The sequence below is a fragment of the Pempheris klunzingeri genome, chromosome 23 (assembly GCF_042242105.1).
Source record: "Pempheris klunzingeri isolate RE-2024b chromosome 23, fPemKlu1.hap1, whole genome shotgun sequence".
NCBI classification, from domain to species: Eukaryota; Metazoa; Chordata; class Actinopteri; order Acropomatiformes; family Pempheridae; genus Pempheris; species Pempheris klunzingeri.
Genome location: NC_092034.1, coordinates 1,798,502 through 1,823,760, shown reverse-complemented (window position 1 = coordinate 1,823,760; position 25,259 = coordinate 1,798,502). Strand labels below are relative to the sequence as shown.

General features: G+C 44.3%; 2 protein-coding genes across 2 annotated transcripts; one reads left to right on the top strand and one right to left on the bottom strand.

Annotated features, from left to right (window-relative positions):
- The first annotated feature begins 4,780 nt into the window (after positions 1 to 4,780).
- LOC139223201 (uromodulin-like) lies at positions 4,781 to 13,538 on the top strand. The gene is made up of 16 exons (XM_070855175.1): positions 4,781 to 4,826; positions 5,153 to 5,241; positions 6,852 to 6,960; positions 7,070 to 7,196; positions 7,764 to 8,007; positions 8,637 to 8,793; positions 8,971 to 9,055; positions 9,305 to 9,367; positions 9,624 to 9,826; positions 9,983 to 10,114; positions 10,476 to 10,663; positions 10,768 to 10,919; positions 11,119 to 11,364; positions 11,497 to 11,659; positions 12,315 to 12,407; positions 12,617 to 13,538. The coding sequence occupies exons 1-15, from the start codon at positions 4,781 to 4,783 to the stop codon at positions 12,405 to 12,407; spliced, it is 2,097 nt and encodes a 698-aa protein (XP_070711276.1). The 3' UTR covers positions 12,617 to 13,538.
- Positions 13,539 to 17,092: 3,554 nt separating this feature from the next.
- LOC139223200 (alpha-tectorin-like) lies at positions 17,093 to 24,663 on the bottom strand. The gene is made up of 15 exons (XM_070855174.1): positions 24,618 to 24,663; positions 24,203 to 24,291; positions 22,506 to 22,599; positions 22,270 to 22,396; positions 21,459 to 21,702; positions 20,674 to 20,830; positions 20,412 to 20,496; positions 20,100 to 20,162; positions 19,644 to 19,843; positions 19,356 to 19,487; positions 18,807 to 18,994; positions 18,551 to 18,702; positions 18,136 to 18,381; positions 17,841 to 18,003; positions 17,093 to 17,185 (listed from the first exon to the last, which is right to left on the bottom strand). The coding sequence occupies exons 1-15, from the start codon at positions 24,661 to 24,663 to the stop codon at positions 17,093 to 17,095; spliced, it is 2,079 nt and encodes a 692-aa protein (XP_070711275.1).
- Positions 24,664 to 25,259: the final 596 nt, after the last annotated feature.

The following is a 25,259-nucleotide window of genomic DNA, read 5'->3' as shown; positions in this document are numbered from 1 at the left end:
TTGGAACCAATCCCACAGGAGTGGCCACCTGCCAATCACAGTGCCAACACATAGAGACAGACAAACACTTACTCTCACTCACCAATTAACCCACGCTAGCATGGGGAGAACATGCAAACTCCACACAGAAAGACCCCAGGTTCAAACCGGGATTCAAACCTGTAACCTTCTTCTTGCTGTGAGGCAACAGTGCTAACCACCTCACCACCATGCTGCCCAGAGTCGTAGCATTAAAAAGGAAAATGAGTACATGCAAGCCATGACACAGGCACAATTAGAAACAGTAAGAGGCAAATGTTCATATGTTGAGATGTATTCACGAGGGTTATTGATAAGCATATGTTTTTTCCACTCACCCAGCGCTATTGTTTTTAAATACCTCGGGATCATATCATAAAAGCATTATACAGTACAGTAAGTGGCATCATTACATCATTCAAATACAGTTTAAGATGATTCTGCTGTCACTGTCAACAATAGTACTTCAAGGGTCAATCTAACTTATTATGACAAGTTTACTAAGTTTATTATTTCAAGACACTGTAGCTGCCAAAATGTCATCCACATCTAAACACCCGTGCCTGCTGTTTTCAGTGTATTCAGCACAACACATGCTAACTCTAAACAGTTAACAATAAATTGATGTAGATTATTTAATGTAGTTGAAATATACTTTAACGTCAGTTGAAACATTGTTAACATTTTTGCATTTGTAAGATATTTATTATTGACTATGACTTTAAATGTTCCCAGAGCTTCAGTGATGTTACCTCGTCCACAGTGAGGTGACTTTAGCTCCGTCTGGCCCGGTGACAGCCTCTATTGATTTTCAGTGGAACATGTTGGAGTTTAACAAATGGTATGTTCAATTTGGCTATCAGAAATAAATAATTATCAAAGATAATTATTTAAATTAATGGAACTTTGTAAAAAGTCCACCTCGATAAATGAGGAAAAGATAGTCGGTTTAATTGATTTAGTCTCATAAAAATACTAAACTATCAATTTGGAATTATGTTTCAATTCAATTCAATTCAATTGTATTTGTATAGCCCAATATCACAACAGAGTGTCTCACAGTGCTTTACAAAGTTCACTGAAATAAACAAGTGTAAGCGAACAAACAATCTAATAAAGAGTCCAGCAGTCGATGAGGCCAATGGATCAGTCCGATGGATCAGTCCGAGGCATCACCTGCCCTTTATGACCCTCCTTCTTCGGGAAGGAAAAACTCAAAAAACCCAGTGGGAAAAGAGAAACCTCCGGGAGCACCACAGTGAAGGAGAGATCCAGCTCCCAAGGACGGACAGGCTGGAGCCTTGGACAGACGCACATCCATTGGCTGGTGGAGAACCACATCAGCGGGACCAGGACCAGGATCCATAGGAACCAGAGAACCACATCAGCAGGACCAGGACCAGAATCCACAGGAACCAGAGAACCACATCAGCAGGACCAGGACCAGGATCCACAGGAACCAGAGAACCACATCAGCAGGACCAGGACCAGGATCCACAGGAACCAGAGAACCACATCAGCAGGGCCAGGACCAGAATCCACAGGAACCAGAGAACCACATCAGCAGGACCAGGACCAGGACCCACAGGAACCAGAGAACCACATCAGCAGGGCCAGGACCAGAATCCACAGGAACCAGAGAGATGAGAAAGCACAGAAAGGCTCCGGGGAAGATAGCAAGTTAGTAACAGACATTTGACTGACATGAGACATAATGATGGAGAGGAAGAGGAGGAGAGAGAATAGAGGAGCTCAGTGCATCATGGGAGTCCCCCGGCAATGTTCAATAATTAACTTAGTAACTACTACCAAAATGACCACATTGATAGCTAGCTGAATGCAGTATTCACCCTTGTACAACATTAAAGAAGACAGCATGTATTAAAACATTTATTAAAACAGAACAAAATCAATCTAACTAAGTGTCTATGACTAGCAAACAACAATAGGGAGAGTGTGTGTGTGTGTGTGTGTGTGTGTGTGTGTGTGTGTGTGTGTGTGTGTGTGTGTGTGTGTGTGTGTGTGTGTGTGTGTGTGTGTGTGTGTGTGTGTGTGTGTGTGTGTGTGTGTGATCAGGCTGAGGAATGTGAGATAGGACCACAAAGGTGGGGGAGAGACCCCAAACGGTGATGGCCAGACCCCCTGGTGTGTGGGTCAGAGGCAGACAAAGGAAAGCTAAGTGCTGTAGCTGTTAGCTTAGCTTTGTCTCTCAGTCTAGGCCTGTTGTAAACTGTGTGTGTGAGTGTGTAGATGAAGGTACCAGTTAGAGGAGAGGATGGTTCGTCTGTAGACTTTGTGTCTGTGTGAACAAACTAACATCAACTAAACTTAATGGATGCACAGTAATCTACAACACATCACAATAACCAAACTCAATGAACATTTAAGCAAATCAAATACATTAACAGGGGTAAACCATGTATGCAGTAATACTATGCTAATTATGCCCAGTTAGAGTTTGTTACCAGTCCTTAAAGGGGAGAAGAAGAGTCCTTGAGGGTGCTGCTGGAGGACAGGTGTGGTTCTGCGTCCTTTGCTGTGTGGTTGCAGGCTGGAGGATCCGGTCGCTCCTTTGTTCCTGTTAGTTAGCGGCTCGTTGCTAACTTGCCAGTGTGCTCCTGTTGCTCTGGTGATCAGCTGGCAGACTCTGGGTCGTGCCTGCTGGCCCTGATCTGCTTGGTTCAGACAGGACTTTGTGTCGCTGCCATGAAGGAGGTGGTCTGCTCTGGTACAGGCCACACTGAGGCAAAGAGGTCAGAAAAAGAGCTTCTCTCCTCTTCAGGGGAGAGGTGGGAAGAGAGCTGGTCTGTCCTTCAGGAGAGATGTCCGGAAAGAGGAAGTTCAGTGGGGGTGACCACTCTGGCCAATGGTGGCTGTGGAGCTGGGTCCAGGGGTGATTTCACACCTATCTGTGAACTTTGGGGACACTGGGAAGTGGTAGTATGATGCAACCTGCCCTGACTGAACTCTGAGGCTTCATCAGGTGAAAACTCATCAGTCGCAACTCTGATCAAAGCATCTTTCAAACTAATTCTACTTAGTTACATGTCACAGCAGATATGTGCTGGGCAGGGCTGTGACTCACTCTGCAAGGAATATTAGGTATGTTGTTTATGACCTAATTGACTGAGGATGATGAATGTATGTTGACATCTCACATTGTGACAGACAAACAGTTCCCAGACTATTTGAATAAAAATGGGAACATTTGGATCTGATAAGGGGGTTAGCACTGTTTCCTCACAGCAAGAAGGTTCAAATCCAGAGAAGAAATATCTGATCGTATGCAAGTCAACAATCATATGAAATAATACAATATGAAGTTTAACAGAATGTAAGTATTACTGTATTTATTTAAACAGTATATCCTTTGTATGCATTTGTGTGTCTGACAACCCACTTCCTGTCCAACAGTAGACCTCCTCAGAGTTACAAACCAACAGGGGACATTATTCAAGTCCTGTTGGTCATGAATCATGTCTAAAAAACCCAGGTGTTTTTTTTTTTTTCTTTAGCAAAGAGGATGGCCTTCAACAGGTGTTGACTCCATCCTCACCACACCTCTTCTTCCTTCCTGGGCGTGAACAGCACCGAAGATGCACATAAAAACAGAGCGAGTACGAGAGGGTGAGCAGCATTCTCCACACAGAGAGTCTCCTGAACAGCAACCTTCATCATCCTCATCCTCCATCAAGCCTCCAGAGGGTAAGACTACCTGCACACACCTCGTCTGTCTCTTTTCCTCTGCACACCTTAACTGTTAACATCTTCAAAACACACAGCAAGTGTGTTAATAAGTGTGTTTTGTCTCACACTGGCAGTCAGAATCAGAATCAGATTTATTGTCATCATACAGCAAAGTACAATGACATTTCGTCTGACCTCTCCCATGTAACACACCACAAACATACTCAGTAGAAAACTTGTGCAGCTCAGTGAGGCACAAATAACCGGCGAAAAACATCAATAGTAAAACTCAGACTGAGATTTTCAATGCAACAGTCAATAATTTGATCTATAAGAATCACTAAAAATGGTGCAGCATCATTTCCTGAAGCCGAAGGTGCTGTCTTAACAGTTCGAAGGCAGCCGAGAACCCAAAGATATTCACTTTGAAGAATCATCAAATAAAAGCAGCGTATTCTCACATTTTAGAAGCTGGAAACAGAGAATGTTTGAACTGAAATGATTATCACAATGGATAAAGGTTTGGATGATCACATTGATCACATTGATCGATTAATTGTCTACTTATATAAGCTCTATTCTGCTGATTTAATATTCAAACACTGTTTGTCTGTCTGTGGGCAACCTCTCAAACTACTGGACCGATGAGCCTCATACTTTCCATGCACATTTATGCCTGTATTTATGTTGAACAGATGCAGCCATTGACAATGATTGAAAAAACAGTTTTACTGATTCATCACTGACTCCTTGCTCGTCTGAATCAGCCGTTCGGGGCTGCAGTTCATCATCAACTGCTCCAGTTTGACATCACAGAGCTGAAAACAATATAAGTGGCAACCTAGAGGATGATGTGATGTCAGTGTCCCTTTGCAAAAGTCTAGCTAAATAATGTTTCTCACAGAGAGTGAATACAGCAGAGCTCAGAGCCATCACACACATGCAGGGTTCACACACTCATGAGAAACTTAACTTTACCAGGAGAAGTGTTGAACTTTGAATGCATCTTTGTGTCCAATCAGAGATATCCAGCTGTGACTCTTCCAGCTCTGTCAGCTGATCGGCCTCCTCCATCATGCTCCGCCCCCTGCTCTTCCTGTCCGCTCTCATCGGGCTGGCAGGTAAACACACACAGCAGCCACTTTGAGTGTCGACCCACAAGATTTGTTGAGGGACTTGAGTAGATGTAGAGAAAGGAATGAGTTGAGGAGGGACCTGACCTCAGCTTTAAGTGCTGATAATCTACCAAATACGTCGAGGTTTTACTCAGATGTTTCTTTCTAAGAGGAAGTGGTAACTGATGATATAATATCAAAGTCTCGATTGATCGGTAGACAAACGCTGTTTCATTCCTTCATGAAGTCAACATTTGAATGTGCAGCCTTCCCAGTTGTCCAACCAGCTAATGGACTCTTGTTCTGACGTCATGTGTCTCCATCGTCTTCAGGTGCATGGCAGACATCGGATAATAATACTGTGGTGAACATCAGCTCGTGTCCCATCACGTATTACGGACAGAAGTACGAACAACTCTATGTGAGTATGATGAAGCCTGATGATTGAGGATATATCTTTTTATTATTGGTCATTTATTGAGATGGTGCGTGCAGACTGAGGGGACGTCAGCTCCACAACAAGTCTGAACACTGCTACGTCCTTCACATGACTGTTTTCAGCGACACCTGATGGTGATGGTGCTGACACACAGCTCAGGCCCTCAGCCTGACATGACAGCATGAAACTCTGTGCAACTCTGTGAGTACCAAGTAAGTTTTGTTGGAAACTTATTGTTGTTTTACCTGTTGTGTCTCTGATTCTAACAGGTGAACGTCACCAGTGGTCCATTTGCACTCTGTTTCGATGGCTTTTACAACCCTGAAATCCCCCAAGACTGTATTGTGATGCCTCCAGTCCTTCTACGTCTGATCAGGTATACAACAGGTGAAACTGATAGTTCTATTGACGAAAAGATCCGTTCCAGCCTGCCAGCTATAACCAGTCCTGTGGAATGCATGGTGTCAGCTCTTGGATTAATAGTGAGTATCGCTCAGTTTCATGACTTTTTTATTTTATGACCGTTTTATTGTTCATGGTTTTAGATTAAATTAACTGTTTAAACACTCAACAAAACTTACATTTTAAATGATCTTTACTAAAAGCTTTTGGAGGAAGCTTCCTAATTGTGTCTGTTTCTTATGACTCTTTACAGGATTACTGGTATCTGGTTAATTATGGTAAACAAGCAGTTCTTCACCTGAGTTTGATCATAGATGATCAATACGTGAGTATCTAAGGAGCATATACTGTACATAAAAGTTTGTTTGTTTCTAAGTACATATGTATGTGTGTGTGTGTGTGTGTGTAAGTGTGTAGGTTCATTAACACACACACACACACACACACACACACAGAGCTCCACTAAAGGCAGTGTACTTGTGTCTAACGTGTTACTGATCCTGTCTGTAGGACTTGAATGTTTCTGCTGAACACTGGCTGACAGTGATTTAACTCTAATGCCCTCCCAAACAGACATAAATGATTGAATGATGATTGACAGCAACACCCAGACTGCACCTATTTCCATCATTCTCCACTAGAACCACTGTGGTGCGAGGAGCCGTTGACCTTCGTTCCTTATTGTGCCCTGTCTGCCTCTCTCCTCAGTCCCTGTCACTTTTCTACTGTTGGATCTCAATAAGCACAAACATTACCGCAAAAGATAGCGCCGGACAATCTGCACACGCAGGCTACTTCTTACAATGTAGTTAGTTTGACAATGGGAGGAAACATTGGTTGAATTTTAATATGTATGAATTGTTACCTCCTGGCTCAGGGGTGATAACAAGAAGGGAAGCACCTCACAGCTCAGGCTATCAAAGAATGAGATTCATTCAACACAAATTGGAGAGAACGGCTGTGCTGGTTGCTGCAGGCCTTGTTGACAGAGAGTGAACTCCCAGAAAGGTGGGCCTTTATTCCTTTCTGGAGGACACACCCAGATGGGTGGGGAAACAAGGCGACATCCCAGCTCCACCCTCTGGCAGCTCTGCAAAACAGAAGAGCGAGAAACAAGCAGGAGTGTCATCACAGAAGTCACCTGTCTCTGCACTGTGGTTGTAATACTGGTTGTGTTTGTTGATGTCTAGGAGGTTAATGTTCTAGTCAATGGAGAGGAAGTCCAGACATCTAATCTTACAAAGTCTGTAAACTTGATATTAGAAAAATCCATTGACATCAGCGGTTGCAGACACTCAGGTTGGCAAATCTATTTGAGGGTTCTTAATAATAAAACTGCACCTTGTTTTCAACCTAGTTACTAAACTATAACTTTTTAACCTGATGTAAACCTTCCTTCACTTTGCAGGTGTTATGTATCTGCCGGGAACAGTGATTAATGGCACAGACAAATGTTCCTTTATGGTCTGTAGTGAGACTGCAGTCTTAACTGTCACTGGATGTGGCCCCTTGGAACATTGCGGAGACAATGGCATGTAAGTACGTGTCCTTAATGTTTAAATGAACCAGCTGGGATTATTCAGGGACCTGAAGAGGCCTTTTTTAAAAACTGCTTTTAAATGAAGCAGCAACGGAGGGAAATGTTGGGTTTGCATCAGCACCAACTCAACACAGCTCAAATGCAGCTCTGATAGGAGCAACGAGATGAGTGAACAGTACTGGTAAAAGTTCCTTAGCAGACGTTTAATCTTACTAGGCCTGCAGCCACATCACAAAAAGCCATTGACATCAGCGCTTGCAGACTTGCAGCTGTCCTGAGGGCTCTTAATAATAAAACTGCACCTTGTTTTTTAACTTAGTCAGTAAACTATAACTTTTTAACCTGATATAAACCTTCCTTCACTTTGCAGGTGTTGTTACTGTATCTGTACCTACCCCACAAGTAATGAAAATACTTTAAATGTAATATTAGATGTGTCAACTATGACCTTACTATGAACAGAAGGCTTTCCTCCTGTAATGTGTTTGAGTCGTGGCTCTGAGGAGCTGCTCATGATGATGACGCTGTTTGTTGTTGTTTCTGTCCCTCCCGCCTCCATCAGGTGCAGTTTTGACTCCACCTGCACTGTGACTGGCCCCTCTGTCATCGACATGAGTAACCGAGTTAGCTCTGTCCAGGATCGGTGTGCGTACTCTCTGATGTCGATTTCTTCAGTCCCAGGCTTCCACCTGCTGGCAAACTTCCAGGAACGCCGTCGTAAAGACGTGAGCTTTCTGGACAGTGTGATACTGCGACTGGACGGGCCGGGCGTTCACATTCACCTGGAACAAGGCGGGAGAGTTCGGGTAAGCTACCTACAGCCAAGCTTGTCTTTTATCCAGAATCCTCCTCAGCTCTTATATTTCTTCTCAGTGACATTGGAGACAGTTGATTAAAAGTAACTTATTACTTTTACATATTTTGAGTTTGAAGATTTGGATTTGGTCCAGTAGATCACCTCAGCCAACTGCCGAGGACGGGCTGCAATGTCATCCTTCAGATCACAGTAGGTCCACTGAAAGTGCTTGTTTGATCCACTGACAGGCTCAGAGTGTTATTCTAAGTGTGTGACAGCATCATGGAAAGGATCCCTACAGAGAGAGACCTGCTGACACTTAGAATAACACTCTGATCCTGTCAGTGGATCAAACAAGCTCTTTTAGTGGACCTACTGTGATCAGGTGCAGTTGCCCTGAGGGATCACATTACAGCCATTGCAGCCCTTCACTGCCTGCTATCTGCTGCAAGTGGAGGTGATCTACTGGCCGAATTCCAAAGGTTTCTGTACTTTTCAGACACATGAAATGTAAAAGTAGGGCTTTATCCTTTAATACTGGTGAAGTCAGAAGTTGTTGCTGTGAAAACAGGCCGTTTGTGTGTGTTGGTGATGTTTGAATCAGTGTTTCCTCCTCTTTGTCTCTGTGCTGTAATGCAGCTGGACAACACAGAGCTGACCCTCAACAGCTCAGCTCAGCTGGTTCACGGTGTGGAGCTCTCTAAGGACCAAACTGGAGTCACCGCCAAAGTGTCACTCTCCAACTACACCACTTCTGTCTTCTTTGATGGCTACACCGCACAGATCCACTTAGAACGTACAGAAACTAAAACCCTACCACTCACTGCATGGGATAAAATGAGCTACTGTGGCACTCAGCGCTCATTTGGGGCATCATGAATGTATACGAAGCAGTCCTTTAGTGAGCTGCTGTGCTCATTCACTTTGACTATTAATAATGATCTGACTCACATTCTGTGCTGAACCTGTCCAGGACCAGCTGGAACATATCTACATGGTTTGTGTAACAACTCTGAGCTGCTGAGTGAAGCGACTGCCTCTGACTACAGTGCCAGCGGGTAAAACATCACTCTCACCCTGTGAATATGTTCATGAAAGTACTTTATTTGTTTTTCAGAAGAAAATCTGAACTTGCCCGGAGTGTCAGTGTGTTGTTGTTTATTTTGGTTGACTGTATTTATCTCACAGGGAAGAGCTTTTCCGCTACTTCCCCTTTAAATATTCTGGATGTCTGCTGAAAAAGAAGCAGGTTCCCAAAGTCATAGCAGGGGAGCAGTGGTGACCTTGTGTTGTGTGTCGCCCCCTAGCTGTGAGATGGTGTACAACGACACTGCTGACGCTTCGATCAACTGCAACATGATGACTGAACGGTGAGCAGATCAAACACCTCTCATCTCTGTGGTAAATGACACATGAAGAGGGATGGATGATAAACACACCTGAACTCCGATCGTCCTGCTTTTCATTTGGGGAACAGAGCTGATCACATTTTCAGTGAAATCTTTGTGACATGAAACTTCAACAGCTGTCCTGTGTTTAGGTTTACTCTTAATCAGAGACTGAAACAACAGTGGCTGGACTTTGTTCTTCTATCTCCCATACTGTTTGTCTACATGTGTTGAACAGCTGCGACCTCCTGATGGAGGCGCCCTTCGCCGCCTGCCACAACTACACCGACCCAGAGCCCTACGTAACCGCCTGCTCCAGCACTCTGTGCAGCTACCCTGCGGTGGACGGCCTCTACTGTCACTTCCTGGAGGCCTACGCCAGAGCCTGCAGCCAGTACAGCAACGACACGCTGGAGGGATGGAGGACAAACGCCAGCTGCCGTAAGACTTCTCTGTCTTTAGTTCAAGCTGTTGAGAATTTATATCCATGTTTTTGTGACAGAATTAGTAGGTGATCTGTATAAAGAATGGTCGTATACTGAAGAATTCAGTGTTTTCTTCTAAGTCTTCACACATCTCTCTCTGTCTCTGTCTCAGCCACCTCTCAGGCCTTCTGTCAGGACAGGATCTGCAGTGCTCACGAGTTCTGTGGTCAGACGGCCGAAGGCGACACGGGGTGTTTCTGTCGCGCCATTTTTGCCTCCTCATACAGAGAGGGAGGCGCTTTGGGTACGACAGCTGTGACACAACTACACGACATGATACTCTGGATGGAGGCTGGATGGTTTCCTCAGAGCCAGGCCTGTTTAACACAGCTGAGGCAGGAATGATGTCTTTAGCACTCAGTTTGTTATCCCAAACACAGACTGGACTTCATTAAATTAGCTCTTACACTTAAAAACTGGTGGTTTGGTTCCAACCTTCATTTCCGCTTCTAGCTCAAAATGAAAGAATTTAAAGAAATGTCACCAGCAGGATTAAATGGGTGGCTTGTTGTGTCCCACTTGGTGTAAATGTCTGTAGTCTTTCCTCTGTAACTTGGTCAGTGTTCACGTGTTTATTTCCCTCGTCTGTTTTGTTGGATGTTCAGGTGATCCAACAATCTGCGGACCCGACTCCGCTTCACTTACACTGGTCGGTTGTCTCCTGGAAGAAAAAGGCATCAACTACTCGTCCTTACACCTCAATGACCAGACCTGCAGAGGTCAGGTAGATGAGCTGACCCACATGGTGACCTTCAGTTATGATGGCAGCAGACCCTGTGGGGCGGTGGTCACGGTGGGTCCTCTCCTAACAAAACTCACATTTTAAGGCTGAAATGTAAAGAGGTTTGTGATGAACTTGCGAGGAACTGATGCATCTGAATCCCTGTAACCCTGCAGGCCAACGACAGAAAACTGATCTACAAGAACAGCATCACGGTTCACAACAGCTCCTCTAACGTCATCACTCGCCAAGATCAATTCTCCATCGACTTCTCCTGCGTCTACATGCAGCCAGATATGAAGGTTATGGCCTTCAGAATAGGAGACGGGTGAGTGGTGGCTGTTAACCTTTGTTTGAATTACTTTGTATTGTGAAGCTTGTTCATAAATGGTTTGTCAGCAAAGGTGTGTGTGTGTGTGTGTGTGTGTGTGTGTGTGTGTGTGTGTGTGTGTGTGTGTGTGTGTGTGTGTGTGTGTGTGTGTGTGTGTGTGTGTGTGTGTGTGTGTGTGTGTGTGTGTGTTCTGCAGCTCTGTGATCCAGCACATCACATCTGAAGCTTGGAATTGCAATCTGACCATGAAGGCCTACACCGACTCCGGACGCACTCAAGCTGTGGAGTTGAGCACCGAAGTCCACCTGAACCAGAAGATCTGGGTGGAGCTTGAGACCGAGGGGCTGGACAGCGGCTTGGTCGCCGTGGTGACCGACTCCTGCTGGGCGACCAACCAGGCATCGCCCAGCGGGAGTCCGAGATACGACCTGATCGCGAACGGGTGAGACTCATGTAGAGGAGGTAGCTGCTTGCTGCTGTGTCCGATGTGTCAGAGTGGTTAATAAAAGGGCCGTTTGATCCTGGAAACCAGAGCGTGCTCTCATATAATGCGTGTTTTCCTATTTGTGAGCAGCTGTGCGAACTCTGCTGACCAGACGGTGAACGTGGTAGGAAATGGAATGGGAACGTCCAACTATTTCTCCTTCAACATGTTCCAGTTCTCTGGGAGCTCCGGTGACGTCTACATGCATTGCAAACTCAATCTGTGTGTCAAACAGAACAACAACTGTGCCCCGGTACGCCTCGTTCCCCAAACACACACACACACACACACACACACACACACTGGTTAGTGAGCAGCCCCCCCTCTTCCTGGTGTATCTTCCTCTAAATTACACCATCATTGACTAAATGAACGTCCTGCTGTGCTGAAGAAGACAGTAAACTACAGACTGAGAGCAGAAACTGTTCACTGAGCTGATAAATCAGGAGAGAAGTCGCCTCATTTCCTCATTGACTTCCATCCAGTTGGAGCCAGTGGAGTCGCCTCCTGCTGGACATTAGAGAGAACGCAGCTTTAAGTCTCTTCAGCATCGGCTTCACTGTTCAGACCCAGAAGCTACATGCACTTTTGTTTTGACCTGTTTAACATAAACTGCTTCAGTCTTAAACACTCTTTATTGTGCAGCTGTAACTAAATTTAGATCGTCCAGAAACATTTCACCTTCTGCAGCAACTTGAAGCATTTACAAAGAGCAAATATTCACAGATAAGATCAGAGTGTTCTCCGGAAATTGCAGCTTCCATCAGCCAATCAGCAAGTCTGTCTGTCAGTGTGTGTGTTTGGACTTTAACTATATCACATTTCTAAAATCTTGGCCATCAGTCCAGAAGGAATGTTTGTGTTGGTCTTCTAAAGCTCAGACTTCTGTCTCTGTCTTTAACTTCCAGACTTGTGGCGCTGGTCTTCGGAGACGCAGATCTGCCCGGTCCAGATACGTAGATGAAGCCACAGCCTTCATCACCATGGCCTGGACCCGTTAGGTAAGACGCAACTCTGCTGCTGACTGGTGACATCGGCAAAGTTGTCTTCAGTCATGATGCAGAACTAGATGCTACATTTCTGTGTACGTCCCCCAGACCACCGATCAGACAAGCAAACAGAACAAAGAGCCCAAGAGTCAAACATGGTGGTTTCAGTCAGGATGCACGTTTGGAAGAAACACATCAATCACCGTTCGTTGTCTCCTCAGGTTGTTTCCACGGCGACTCGGACTGACTGACGGGCTGTCGACCTTCACAATGATTCCCGACTCTTCCTTCGTCCTGATCTAGAGCCCGGATGTGTGAGTCCTTTGGTTTTAGGGTGCCGTCTGCAGAAAGGACTCGCTCAGTTCTTGCTGCTCTGAGGCCAGACTAGCTCACATGATAACAAGCAGACCCTCCTGCTCCCTCCTCCTCCAGCTGTGACTGGTCCAGTCTGGAGTCTGAATTCCTTTAGATGGTAGAAATGGGTCGATAACAACTATAAACAAACAATATAAAGACAATATGGTGAAGGGAAGTGTGTGTGGGGGGGATCTTGGGCTTAACAATGTTATTCATTCTATAGTATATATATATAGTCCTACAAATGAAAACAATCAGATATGATTAGGGATTACCAGTGATTATTAATGATTAAGTGTTTGCATATTAGGCTCATTGAGTAGGATAAGGTGTTTGGGAGCACTTAACTTTTAAAGTAAAAGTGTTTTACATTTACTTTTTTATTATTTTTGGAGCGGTGGATTTTGCCAGCTTGTCCTGTGACTTGAAACTTTGCCACAATAATGTTTAGATGTCAATGTCAAAGTCTAAACAGACCAATGGATCCTGCCGTCACTCTGAAGGTCAACTCAGGACGACAACTAAAACTAAATCTGAAATAATGTGAAGCCACTTTTGTGTCTTAACGGTGGTTAAAAGAAACACAAACTCCCCTCTTTTATATTCAACATGAAGTGATTAAACTTCAGATTTATCAAAAACACTTCAATTGAATGAAATAAATGACTAAATCGAACCATTGCAGACAGATTCTGTGAGGGTTTTATCACAGCCTGTGGCCTTCATGACGCAGAGATATGATGTGCTGTTCCATTCTTATTGTGTTACTGTTGTTTTCCAGCAAAAAAAAAATCAATAAAAAGTGTAATCAATCAAATCAAGACTATGAGTTCGGTTCATTTGATTTCTCCATCACTTTTTCTTGATGATTTTCTTTTCTTGGTGATTGACCATTGGTTAATATAAGCATTTAAAGATACATTAGCACTGTGGCAGTGTTGTGTGTGTGAATATGAAACCCAAATTGCTAATTGGTTAATGCATTGAGTAGATGTGGCAGTGCCTCATAACTGGCCATATGGTGGCGCTATAGGCACCATACTTCAACATGTTGAGCGCATAGTCAGGGTAACCTAGCATGTGTAGTAGCTGAGATACTGATGCTTTTACGTGCACTCCAATAGCATTACAAAAACATGCCGACTGCACATTGACAGTGGAGATGTAAATGTTCACAAATGAGGTGAATGTCCCATCTTATCATGTAAAGACAATCTTTGAAAACACTCTGACCAAATTTGATTCATTCAGTTTTTAAAATGTCCACCTGTTAGATAAGCACACAGATAAAATAATGCACAAAACTGGGAAGAAATCAGCTGAAATGACCAAAATGCAAAACACAAACCAGTGTGTGTGTGCACGTGTTCTGCAGCTCTGTGATCCAGTTTTAGGTGATTAACTTCACCTAAAACAAATAACCATCAAACCTGTTCCATTGAATGAAATTAACAGGCTGGTAAGTATGCTGCTCAAAAAAATAAAGGAAACACTAAAACAACACATCCTAGATCTCAATGAATGAAATATTCCAGTTGAAAATCTTCATTCATTACATAGGGGAATGTGAGAACAATATAACATAAAAACGATCAATGTGTTGGGCTTCACTATACGGTGAATAACACATGGTGAAGACTGCATGTTTCTTTTCTGTGTGAACAATTGGGCTCCTTTCCCCAATGCCCAGTTTCACAGATAGGTGTGAAATCACCCCCGCGCCCAGCTCCACTGTCACCATTGGCCGGAGGGGACACATGATTTTACGACCTCAGGCCCACAAAACCAGTTCACCACACTGAACTTTCTCTTTCTGATCTCTTTTCCGGACGTCTCTCCTGAAGAGGAGAGACAAGTCACCTCTCTCCTGATCTCTCCTGAAGAGGAGAGAAGCTCAACTCAGCTAAGCTCTGCCTCAGTGTGGTCTGTACCAGAGCAGCCACCTCCTTCATGGTAGCGACACAAGGTCCTGCCTGAAGTAAGCAGATCAGCCAGCAGGTACGACCCAGAGTCTGCCAGCTGATAACCAACAACAAGAGCACACCAGCAAGTTAGCACAGAGCTGCTAACTAACAGGAACAAAGGATTCCTCCAGCCTGCAACCACACAGCAACGGACAAGAACCACACCTGTCCTCCAGCAACAGGCTGAGAAAGCAGCATCCTCAAGGACACTTCGTCTCCCCCTTTAAGGACTGGTAACAAACTCTAACTGGGCATAATTAGCATAGTATTACTGCATACATGGTTTACCCCTGTTAATGTATTGACTTGCTTTAATGTTCATTGAGTTTGATTATTGTGATGTGTTGTAGTTACTGTGCAGCCATTAAGTTTAGTTGATGTTAGTTTGTTCACACAGACACAAAGTCTACAAACTAACCATCCTGTCTTATCTGGCACCTTTATCTCACACACACACACACACACACAGCCACTGAGGGACAAAGCTAAGCTAACAGCACTTAGCTTCCTTTGTCTTCTTTGCCCCACACCCCAGGGGGTCTGGCCATCACCATTTGGTCTCTCTCCCCCACCTTTGTGGGCCCAATCTCACATTCCTCAGCCTTATCTCACACACACACACACACACACTCTTCATATTATTTGTTAGTTTAGTCATAGAGACTTAGACTTAGTTAGATTGTTTGATTGATTTTGTTTCTGTAACAGCAGATGTCTTTAATACCTTCTCTGCTTCAGCTGTACTTGCAACCAAAGTACAAGTCCTTCACCTTAATGTATAACATAATGGTGCGTCCCATGTGGGGCAGAGTACTGTGGACATAATAAATGTTTTACTACCTGCTGTCTCCTTTAATGTTGTACAAGGGTGAACACTGCCAACCTCTACACTGTCAAGAACTCCAAAATCCTTCAGCTAGCTATCAATGTGGTAATTTTGGTAGTAATTATTAAATTAATTATAAAACATAATTCCAAATTGATAGTTTAGTATTTTTTATGAGACTAAGTCAATTAAAACGGCTGTCTTTTCTTCGTTTTACGAAGTGGTGCCCCAATCGACTTGTCGTGGACTTTATTCAAAGTTCCATTCATTTTAATAATTAATAATTATCTTGATAATTATTAATTATCACAAGTTGTGACAATGTCGTCAAAGGTGACCTCAAGAAAAAGTGATGGAGAAATCAAATGAACCGAACTCATAGTCTTGATTTGATTGATTACACTTTTTATTGATTTTTTTTTTGCTGGAAAACAACAGTAACACAATAAGAATGGAACAGCACATCATATCTCTGCGTCATGAAGGCCACAGGCTGTGATAAAACCCTCACAGAATCTGTCTGCAATGGTTCGATTTAGTCATTTATTTCATTCAATTGAAGTGTTTTTGATAAATCTGAAGTTTAATCACTTCATGTTGAATATAAAAGAGGGGAGTTTGTGTTTCTTTTAACCACCGTTAAGACACAAAAGTGGCTTCACATTATTTCAGATTTAGTTTTAGTTGTCGTCCTGAGTTGACCTTCAGAGTGACGGCAGGATCCATTGGTCTGTTTAGACTTTGACATTGACATCTAAACATTATTGTGGCAAAGTTTCAAGTCACAGGACAAGCTGGCAAAATCCACCGCTCCAAAAATAATAAAAAAGTAAATGTAAAACACTTTTACTTTAAAAGTTAAGTGCTCCCAAACACCTTATCCTACTCAATGAGCCTAATATGCAAACACTTAATCATTAATAATCACTGGTAATCCCTAATCATATCTGATTGTTTTCATTTGTAGGACTATATATATATACTATAGAATGAATAACATTGTTAAGCCCAAGATCCCCCCCACACACACTTCCCTTCACCATATTGTCTTTATATTGTTTGTTTATAGTTGTTATCGACCCATTTCTACCATCTAAAGGAATTCAGACTCCAGACTGGACCAGTCACAGCTGGAGGAGGAGGGAGCAGGAGGGTCTGCTTGTTATCATGTGAGCTAGTCTGGCCTCAGAGCAGCAAGAACTGAGCGAGTCCTTTCTGCAGACGGCACCCTAAAACCAAAGGACTCACACATCCGGGCTCTAGATCAGGACGAAGGAAGAGTCGGGAATCATTGTGAAGGTCGACAGCCCGTCAGTCAGTCCGAGTCGCCGTGGAAACAACCTGAGGAGACAACGAACGGTGATTGATGTGTTTCTTCCAAACGTGCATCCTGACTGAAACCACCATGTTTGACTCTTGGGCTCTTTGTTCTGTTTGCTTGTCTGATCGGTGGTCTGGGGGACGTACACAGAAATGTAGCATCTAGTTCTGCATCATGACTGAAGACAACTTTGCCGATGTCACCAGTCAGCAGCAGAGTTGCGTCTTACCTAACGGGTCCAGGCCATGGTGATGAAGGCTGTGGCTTCATCTACATATCTGGACCGGGCAGATCTGCGTCTCCGAAGACCAGCGCCACAAGTCTGGAAGTTAAAGACAGAGACAGAAGTCTGAGCTTTAGAAGACCAACACAAACATTCCTTCTGGACTGATGGCCAAGATTTTAGAAATGTGATATAGTTAAAGTCCAAACACACACACTGACAGACAGACTTGCTGATTGGCTGATGGAAGCTGCAATTTCCGGAGAACACTCTGATCTTATCTGTGAATATTTGCTCTTTGTAAATGCTTCAAGTTGCTGCAGAAGGTGAAATGTTTCTGGACGATCTAAATTTAGTTACAGCTGCACAATAAAGAGTGTTTAAGACTGAAGCAGTTTATGTTAAACAGGTCAAAACAAAAGTGCATGTAGCTTCTGGGTCTGAACAGTGAAGCCGATGCTGAAGAGACTTAAAGCTGCGTTCTCTCTAATGTCCAGCAGGAGGCGACTCCACTGGCTCCAACTGGATGGAAGTCAATGAGGAAATGAGGCGACTTCTCTCCTGATTTATCAGCTCAGTGAACAGTTTCTGCTCTCAGTCTGTAGTTTACTGTCTTCTTCAGCACAGCAGGACGTTCATTTAGTCAATGATGGTGTAATTTAGAGGAAGATACACCAGGAAGAGGGGGGGCTGCTCACTAACCAGTGTGTGTGTGTGTGTGTGTGTGTGTGTGTGTTTGGGGAACGAGGCGTACCGGGGCACAGTTGTTGTTCTGTTTGACACACAGATTGAGTTTGCAATGCATGAAGACGTCACCGGAGCTCCCAGAGAACTGGAACATGTTGAAGGAGAAATAGTTGGACGTTCCCATTCCATTTCCTACCACGTTCACCGTCTGGTCAGCAGAGTTCGCACAGCTGCTCACAAATAGGAAAACACGCATTATATGAGAGCACGCTCTGGTTTCCAGGATCAAACGGCCCTTTTATTAACCACTCTGACACATCGGACACAGCAGCAAGCAGCTACCTCCTCTACATGAGTCTCACCCGTTCGCGATCAGGTCGTATCTCGGACTCCCGCTGGGCGATGCCTGGTTGGTCGCCCAGCAGGAGTCGGTCACCACGGCGACCAAGCCGCTGTCCAGCCCCTCGGTCTCAAGCTCCACCCAGATCTTCTGGTTCAGGTGGACTTCGGTGCTCAACTCCACAGCTTGAGTGCGTCCGGAGTCGGTGTAGGCCTTCATGGTCAGATTGTAATTCCAAGCTTCAGATGTGATGTGCTGGATCACAGAGCTGCAGAACACACACACACACACACACACACACACACACACACACACACACACACACACACACACACACACACACACACACACACACACACACCTTTGCTGACAAACCATTTATGAACAAGCTTCACAATACAAAGTAATTCAAACAAAGGTTAACAGCCACCACTCACCCGTCTCCTATTCTGAAGGCCATAACCTTCATATCTGGCTGCATGTAGACGCAGGAGAAGTCGATGGAGAATTGATCTTGGCGAGTGATGACGTTAGAGGAGCTGTTGTGAACCGTGATGCTGTTCTTGTAGATCAGTTTTCTGTCGTTGGCCTGCAGGGTTACAGGGATTCAGATGCATCAGTTCCTCGCAAGTTCATCACAAACCTCTTTACATTTCAGCCTTAAAATGTGAGTTTTGTTAGGAGAGGACCCACCGTGACCACCGCCCCACAGGGTCTGCTGCCATCATAACTGAAGGTCACCATGTGGGTCAGCTCATCTACCTGACCTCTGCAGGTCTGGTCATTGAGGTGTAAGGACGAGTAGTTGATGCCTTTTTCTTCCAGGAGACAACCGACCAGTGTAAGTGAAGCGGAGTCGGGTCCGCAGATTGTTGGATCACCTGAACATCCAACAAAACAGACGAGGGAAATAAACACGTGAACACTGACCAAGTTACAGAGGAAAGACTACAGACATTTACACCAAGTGGGACACAACAAGCCACCCATTTAATCCTGCTGGTGACATTTCTTTAAATTCTTTCATTTTGAGCTAGAAGCGGAAATGAAGGTTGGAACCAAACCACCAGTTTTTAAGTGTAAGAGCTAATTTAATGAAGTCCAGTCTGTGTTTGGGATAACAAACTGAGTGCTAAAGACATCATTCCTGCCTCAGCTGTGTTAAACAGGCCTGGCTCTGAGGAAACCATCCAGCCTCCATCCAGAGTATCATGTCGTGTAGTTGTGTCACAGCTGTCGTACCCAAAGCGCCTCCCTCTCTGTATGAGGAGGCAAAAATGGCGCGACAGAAACACCCCTTGTCGCCTTCGGCCGTCTGACCACAGAACTCGTGAGCACTGCAGATCCTGTCCTGACAGAAGGCCTGAGAGGTGGCTGAGACAGAGACAGAGAGAGATGTGTGAAGACTTAGAAGAAAACACTGAATTCTTCAGTATACGACCATTCTTTATACAGATCACCTACTAATTCTGTCACAAAAACATGGATATAAATTCTCAACAGCTTGAACTAAAGACAGAGAAGTCTTACGGCAGCCGTTTGTCCTCCATCCCTCCAGCGTGTCGTTGCTGTACTGGCTGCAGGCTCTGGCGTAGGCCTCCAGGAAGTGACAGTAGAGGCCGTCCACCGCAGGGTAGCTGCACAGAGTGCTGGAGCAGGCGGTTACGTAGGGCTCTGGGTCGGTGTAGTTGTGGCAGGCGGCGAAGGGCGCCTCCATCAGGAGGTCGCAGCTGTTCAACACATGTAGACAAACAGTATGGGAGATAGAAGAACAAAGTCCAGCCACTGTTGTTTCAGTCTCTGATTAAGAGTAAACCTAAACACAGGACAGCTGTTGAAGTTTCATGTCACAAAGATTTCACTGAAAATGTGATCAGCTCTGTTCCTCAAATGAAAAGCAGGACGATCGGAGTTCAGGTGTGTTTATCATCCATCCCTCTTCATGTGTCATTTACCACAGAGATGAGAGGTGTTTGATCTGCTCACCGTTCAGTCATCATGTTGCAGTTGATCGAAGCGTCAGCAGTGTCGTTGTACACCATCTCACAGCTAGGGGGCGACACACAACACAAGGTCACCACTGCTCCCCTGCTATGACTTTGGGAACCTGCTTCTTTTTCAGCAGACATCCAGAATATTTAAAGGGGAAGTAGCGGAAAAGCTCTTCCCTGTGAGATAAATACAGTCAACCAAAATAAACAACAACACACTGACACTCCGGGCAAGTTCAGATTTTCTTCTGAAAAACAAATAAAGTACTTTCATGAACATATTCACAGGGTGAGAGTGATGTTTTACCCGCTGGCACTGTAGTCAGAGGCAGTCGCTTCACTCAGCAGCTCAGAGTTGTTACACAAACCATGTAGATATGTTCCAGCTGGTCCTGGACAGGTTCAGCACAGAATGTGAGTCAGATCATTATTAATAGTCAAAGTGAATGAGCACAGCAGCTCACTAAAGGACTGCTTCGTATACATTCATGATGCCCCAAATGAGCGCTGAGTGCCACAGTAGCTCATTTTATCCCATGCAGTGAGTGGTAGGGTTTTAGTTTCTGTACGTTCTAAGTGGATCTGTGCGGTGTAGCCATCAAAGAAGACAGAAGTGGTGTAGTTGGAGAGTGACACTTTGGCGGTGACTCCAGTTTGGTCCTTAGAGAGCTCCACACCGTGAACCAGCTGAGCTGAGCTGTTGAGGGTCAGCTCTGTGTTGTCCAGCTGCATTACAGCACAGAGACAAAGAGGAGGAAACACTGATTCAAACATCACCAACACACACAAACGGCCTGTTTTCACAGCAACAACTTCTGACTTCACCAGTATTAAAGGATAAAGCCCTACTTTTACATTTCATGTGTCTGAAAAGTACAGAAACCTTTGGAATTCGGCCAGTAGATCACCTCCACTTGCAGCAGATAGCAGGCAGTGAAGGGCTGCAATGGCTGTAATGTGATCCCTCAGGGCAACTGCACCTGATCACAGTAGGTCCACTAAAGAGCTTGTTTGATCCACTGACAGGATCAGAGTGTTATTCTAAGTGTCAGCAGGTCTCTCTCTGTAGGGATCCTTTCCATGATGCTGTCACACACTTAGAATAACACTCTGAGCCTGTCAGTGGATCAAACAAGCACTTTCAGTGGACCTACTGTGATCTGAAGGATGACATTGCAGCCCGTCCTCGGCAGTTGGCTGAGGTGATCTACTGGACCAAATCCAAATCTTCAAACTCAAAATATGTAAAAGTAATAAGTTACTTTTAATCAACTGTCTCCAATGTCACTGAGAAGAAATATAAGAGCTGAGGAGGATTCTGGATAAAAGACAAGCTTGGCTGTAGGTAGCTTACCCGAACTCTCCCGCCTTGTTCCAGGTGAATGTGAACGCCCGGCCCGTCCAGTCGCAGTATCACACTGTCCAGAAAGCTCACGTCTTTACGACGGCGTTCCTGGAAGTTTGCCAGCAGGTGGAAGCCTGGGACTGAAGAAATCGACATCAGAGAGTACGCACACCGATCCTGGACAGAGCTAACTCGGTTACTCATGTCGATGACAGAGGGGCCAGTCACAGTGCAGGTGGAGTCAAAACTGCACCTGATGGAGGCGGGAGGGACAGAAACAACAACAAACAGCGTCATCATCATGAGCAGCTCCTCAGAGCCACGACTCAAACACATTACAGGAGGAAAGCCTTCTGTTCATAGTAAGGTCATAGTTGACACATCTAATATTACATTTAAAGTATTTTCATTACTTGTGGGGTAGGTACAGATACAGTAACAACACCTGCAAAGTGAAGGAAGGTTTATATCAGGTTAAAAAGTTATAGTTTACTGACTAAGTTAAAAAACAAGGTGCAGTTTTATTATTAAGAGCCCTCAGGACAGCTGCAAGTCTGCAAGCGCTGATGTCAATGGCTTTTTGTGATGTGGCTGCAGGCCTAGTAAGATTAAACGTCTGCTAAGGAACTTTTACCAGTACTGTTCACTCATCTCGTTGCTCCTATCAGAGCTGCATTTGAGCTGTGTTGAGTTGGTGCTGATGCAAACCCAACATTTCCCTCCGTTGCTGCTTCATTTAAAAGCAGTTTTTAAAAAAGGCCTCTTCAGGTCCCTGAATAATCCCAGCTGGTTCATTTAAACATTAAGGACACGTACTTACATGCCATTGTCTCTGCAATGTTCCAAGGGGCCACATCCAGTGACAGTTAAGACTGCAGTCTCACTACAGACCATAAAGGAACATTTGTCTGTGCCATTAATCACTGTTCCCGGCAGATACATAACACCTGCAAAGTGAAGGAAGGTTTACATCAGGTTAAAAAGTTATAGTTTAGTAACTAGGTTGAAAACAAGGTGCAGTTTTATTATTAAGAACCCTCAAATAGATTTGCCAACCTGAGTGTCTGCAACCGCTGATGTCAATGGATTTTACAGTCATTGTAAGATTAAATGTCTGGACTTCCTCTCCATTGAATAGAACATTAAATTCCTAGACATCAACAAACACAACCAGTATTACAACCACAGTGCAGAGACAGGTGACTTCTGTGATGACACTCCTGCTTGTTTCTCGCTCTTCTGTTTTGCAGAGCTGCCAGAGGGTGGAGCTGGGATGTCGCCTTGTTTCCCCACCCATCTGGGTGTGTCCTCCAGAAAGGAATAAAGGCCCACCTTTCTGGGAGTTCACTCTCTGTCAACAAGGCCTGCAGCAACCAGCACAGCCGTTCTCTCCAATTTGTGTTGAATGAATCTCATTCTTTGATAGCCTGAGCTGTGAGGTGCTTCCCTTCTTGTTATCACCCCTGAGCCAGGAGGTAACAATTCATACATATTAAAATTCAACCAATGTTTCCTCCCATTGTCAAACTAACTACATTGTAAGAAGTAGCCTGCGTGTGCAGATTGTCCGGCGCTATCTTTTGCGGTAATGTTTGTGCTTATTGAGATCCAACAGTAGAAAAGTGACAGGGACTGAGGAGAGAGGCAGACAGGGCACAATAAGGAACGAAGGTCAACGGCTCCTCGCACCACAGTGGTTCTAGTGGAGAATGATGGAAATAGGTGCAGTCTGGGTGTTGCTGTCAATCATCATTCAATCATTTATGTCTGTTTGGGAGGGCATTAGAGTTAAATCACTGTCAGCCAGTGTTCAGCAGAAACATTCAAGTCCTACAGACAGGATCAGTAACACGTTAGACACAAGTACACTGCCTTTAGTGGAGCTCTGTGTGTGTGTGTGTGTGTGTGTGTGTGTGTTAATGAACCTACACACTTACACACACACACATACATATGTACTTAGAAACAAACAAACTTTTATGTACAGTATATGCTCCTTAGATACTCACGTATTGATCATATGAGCGCAAATACATGTAAAGAGCTGCTTGTTTATCGAAATTAACCAGATACCAGGAATCCTGTAAAGAGTCATAAGAAACAGACACAATTAGGAAGCTTCCTCCAAAAGCTTTTAGTAAAGATCATTTAAAATGTAAGTTTTGTTGAGTGTTTAAACAGTTAATTTAATCTAAAACCATGAACAATAAAACGGTCATAAAATAAAAAAGTCATGAACAACTGAGCGATACTCACTACTGTTTGCCTAATTTCCGCGAAGCATTCCATAGAAGTGGTTATAGCTGGCAGGCTGGAATGGATCTGTCCTTCAATATAAGAAGTTTCCCCTACTTCATACTCTAACAGACCTGGAGAGACTGGAGGCATCACAATACAGTCTTGGGGGACTTCAGGGTTGTAAAAGCCATCGAAACAGAGTGCAAATGGACCACTGGTGAAGTTCACCTGTTAGAATCAGAGACACAACAGGTAAAACAACAATAAGTTTCCAACAAAACTTACTTGGTACTCACAGAGTTGCACAGAGTTTCATGCTGTCATGTCAGGCTGAGGGCCTGAGCTGTGTGTCACCACCATCACCATCAGGTGTCGCTGAAAACAGTCATGTGAAGGACGTAGCAGTGTTCAGACTTGTTGTGGAGCTGACGTCCCCTCAGTCTGCACGCACCATCTCAATAAATGACCAATAATAAAAAGATATATCCTCAATCATCAGGCTTCATCATACTCACATAGAGTTGTTCGTACTTCTGTCCGTAATACGTGATGGGACACGAGCTGATGTTCACCACAGTATTATTATCCAATGTCTGCCATGCACCTGAAGATGATGGAGACACATGACGTCAGAACAAGAGTCCATTAGCTGGTTGGACAACTGGGAAGGCTGCACATTCAAATGTTGACTTCATGAAGGAATGAAACAGCGTTTGTCTACCGATCAATCGAGACTTTGATATTATATCATCAGTTACCACTTCCTCTTAGAAAGAAACATCTGAGTAAAACCTCGACGTATTTGGTAGATTATCAGCACTTAAAGCTGAGGTCAGGTCCCTCCTCAACTCATTCCTTTCTCTACATCTACTCAAGTCCCTCAACAAATCTTGTGGGTCGACACTCAAAGTGGCTGCTGTGTGTGTTTACCTGCCAGCCCGATGAGAGCGGACAGGAAGAGCAGGGGGCGGAGCATGATGGAGGAGGCCGATCAGCTGACAGAGCTGGAAGAGTCACAGCTGGATATCTCTGATTGGACACAAAGATGCATTCAAAGTTCAACACTTCTCCTGGTAAAGTTAAGTTTCTCATGAGTGTGTGAACCCTGCATGTGTGTGATGGCTCTGAGCTCTGCTGTATTCACTCTCTGTGAGAAACATTATTTCACATCTGATCCCATCCTCTAGGTTGCCACTTACATTGTTTTCACTTAATTATCAGTTAATCTGCAAATCTTTTTTGTTTAATGTCAGAAAAGTGTGTATCAGATTTTGATGGCTCAGATGGGATTTATTCATGTCGTATCATGTTTAACTTTAGTAGATCAAAACATATCGTATGGAGGTAATCTGCAGCTGTTCCACTTCAAAAAGAGACCAAACTGTACTATGGATGTCAGTTCTTGAGCCAGAAGGCCAGAAAAAAGCCTGAACAGACTGAGTAAGACTTGTTTTCAGCCTGGCCGAACGCCTTTAGCTCTGTGATGTCAAACTGGAGTAGTTGTTGATGAACTGCAGCCTCAAACGAGCAAGGAGTCAGTGATGAATCAGTAAAACTGTTTTTTCAACACTG

What these genes read in the sequence shown, in the direction of transcription:
- LOC139223201 (XM_070855175.1), top strand. Translation starts at nt 4,781, where the DNA reads ATGCTCCGCCCCCTGCTCTTCCTGTCCGCTCTCATCGGGCTGGCAG. An exon ending in AACAAGGCGGGAGAGTTCGG is followed by an intron (nt 8,008 to 8,636) that starts GTAAGCTACCTA and finishes GCTGTAATGCAG; the next exon opens with CTGGACAACACAGAGCTGAC. An exon ending in CGCACAGATCCACTTAGAAC is followed by an intron (nt 8,794 to 8,970) that starts GTACAGAAACTA and finishes GAACCTGTCCAG; the next exon opens with GACCAGCTGGAACATATCTA.
- LOC139223200 (XM_070855174.1), bottom strand. Translation starts at nt 24,663, where the DNA reads ATGCTCCGCCCCCTGCTCTTCCTGTCCGCTCTCATCGGGCTGGCAG. An exon ending in AGAAGTACGAACAACTCTAT is followed by an intron (nt 22,600 to 24,202) that starts GTGAGTATGATG and finishes GTTGATGTCTAG; the next exon opens with GAATTTAATGTTCTATTCAA. An exon ending in AGAACAACAACTGTGCCCCG is followed by an intron (nt 17,186 to 17,840) that starts GTACGCCTCGTT and finishes TTTAACTTCCAG; the next exon opens with ACTTGTGGCGCTGGTCTTCG.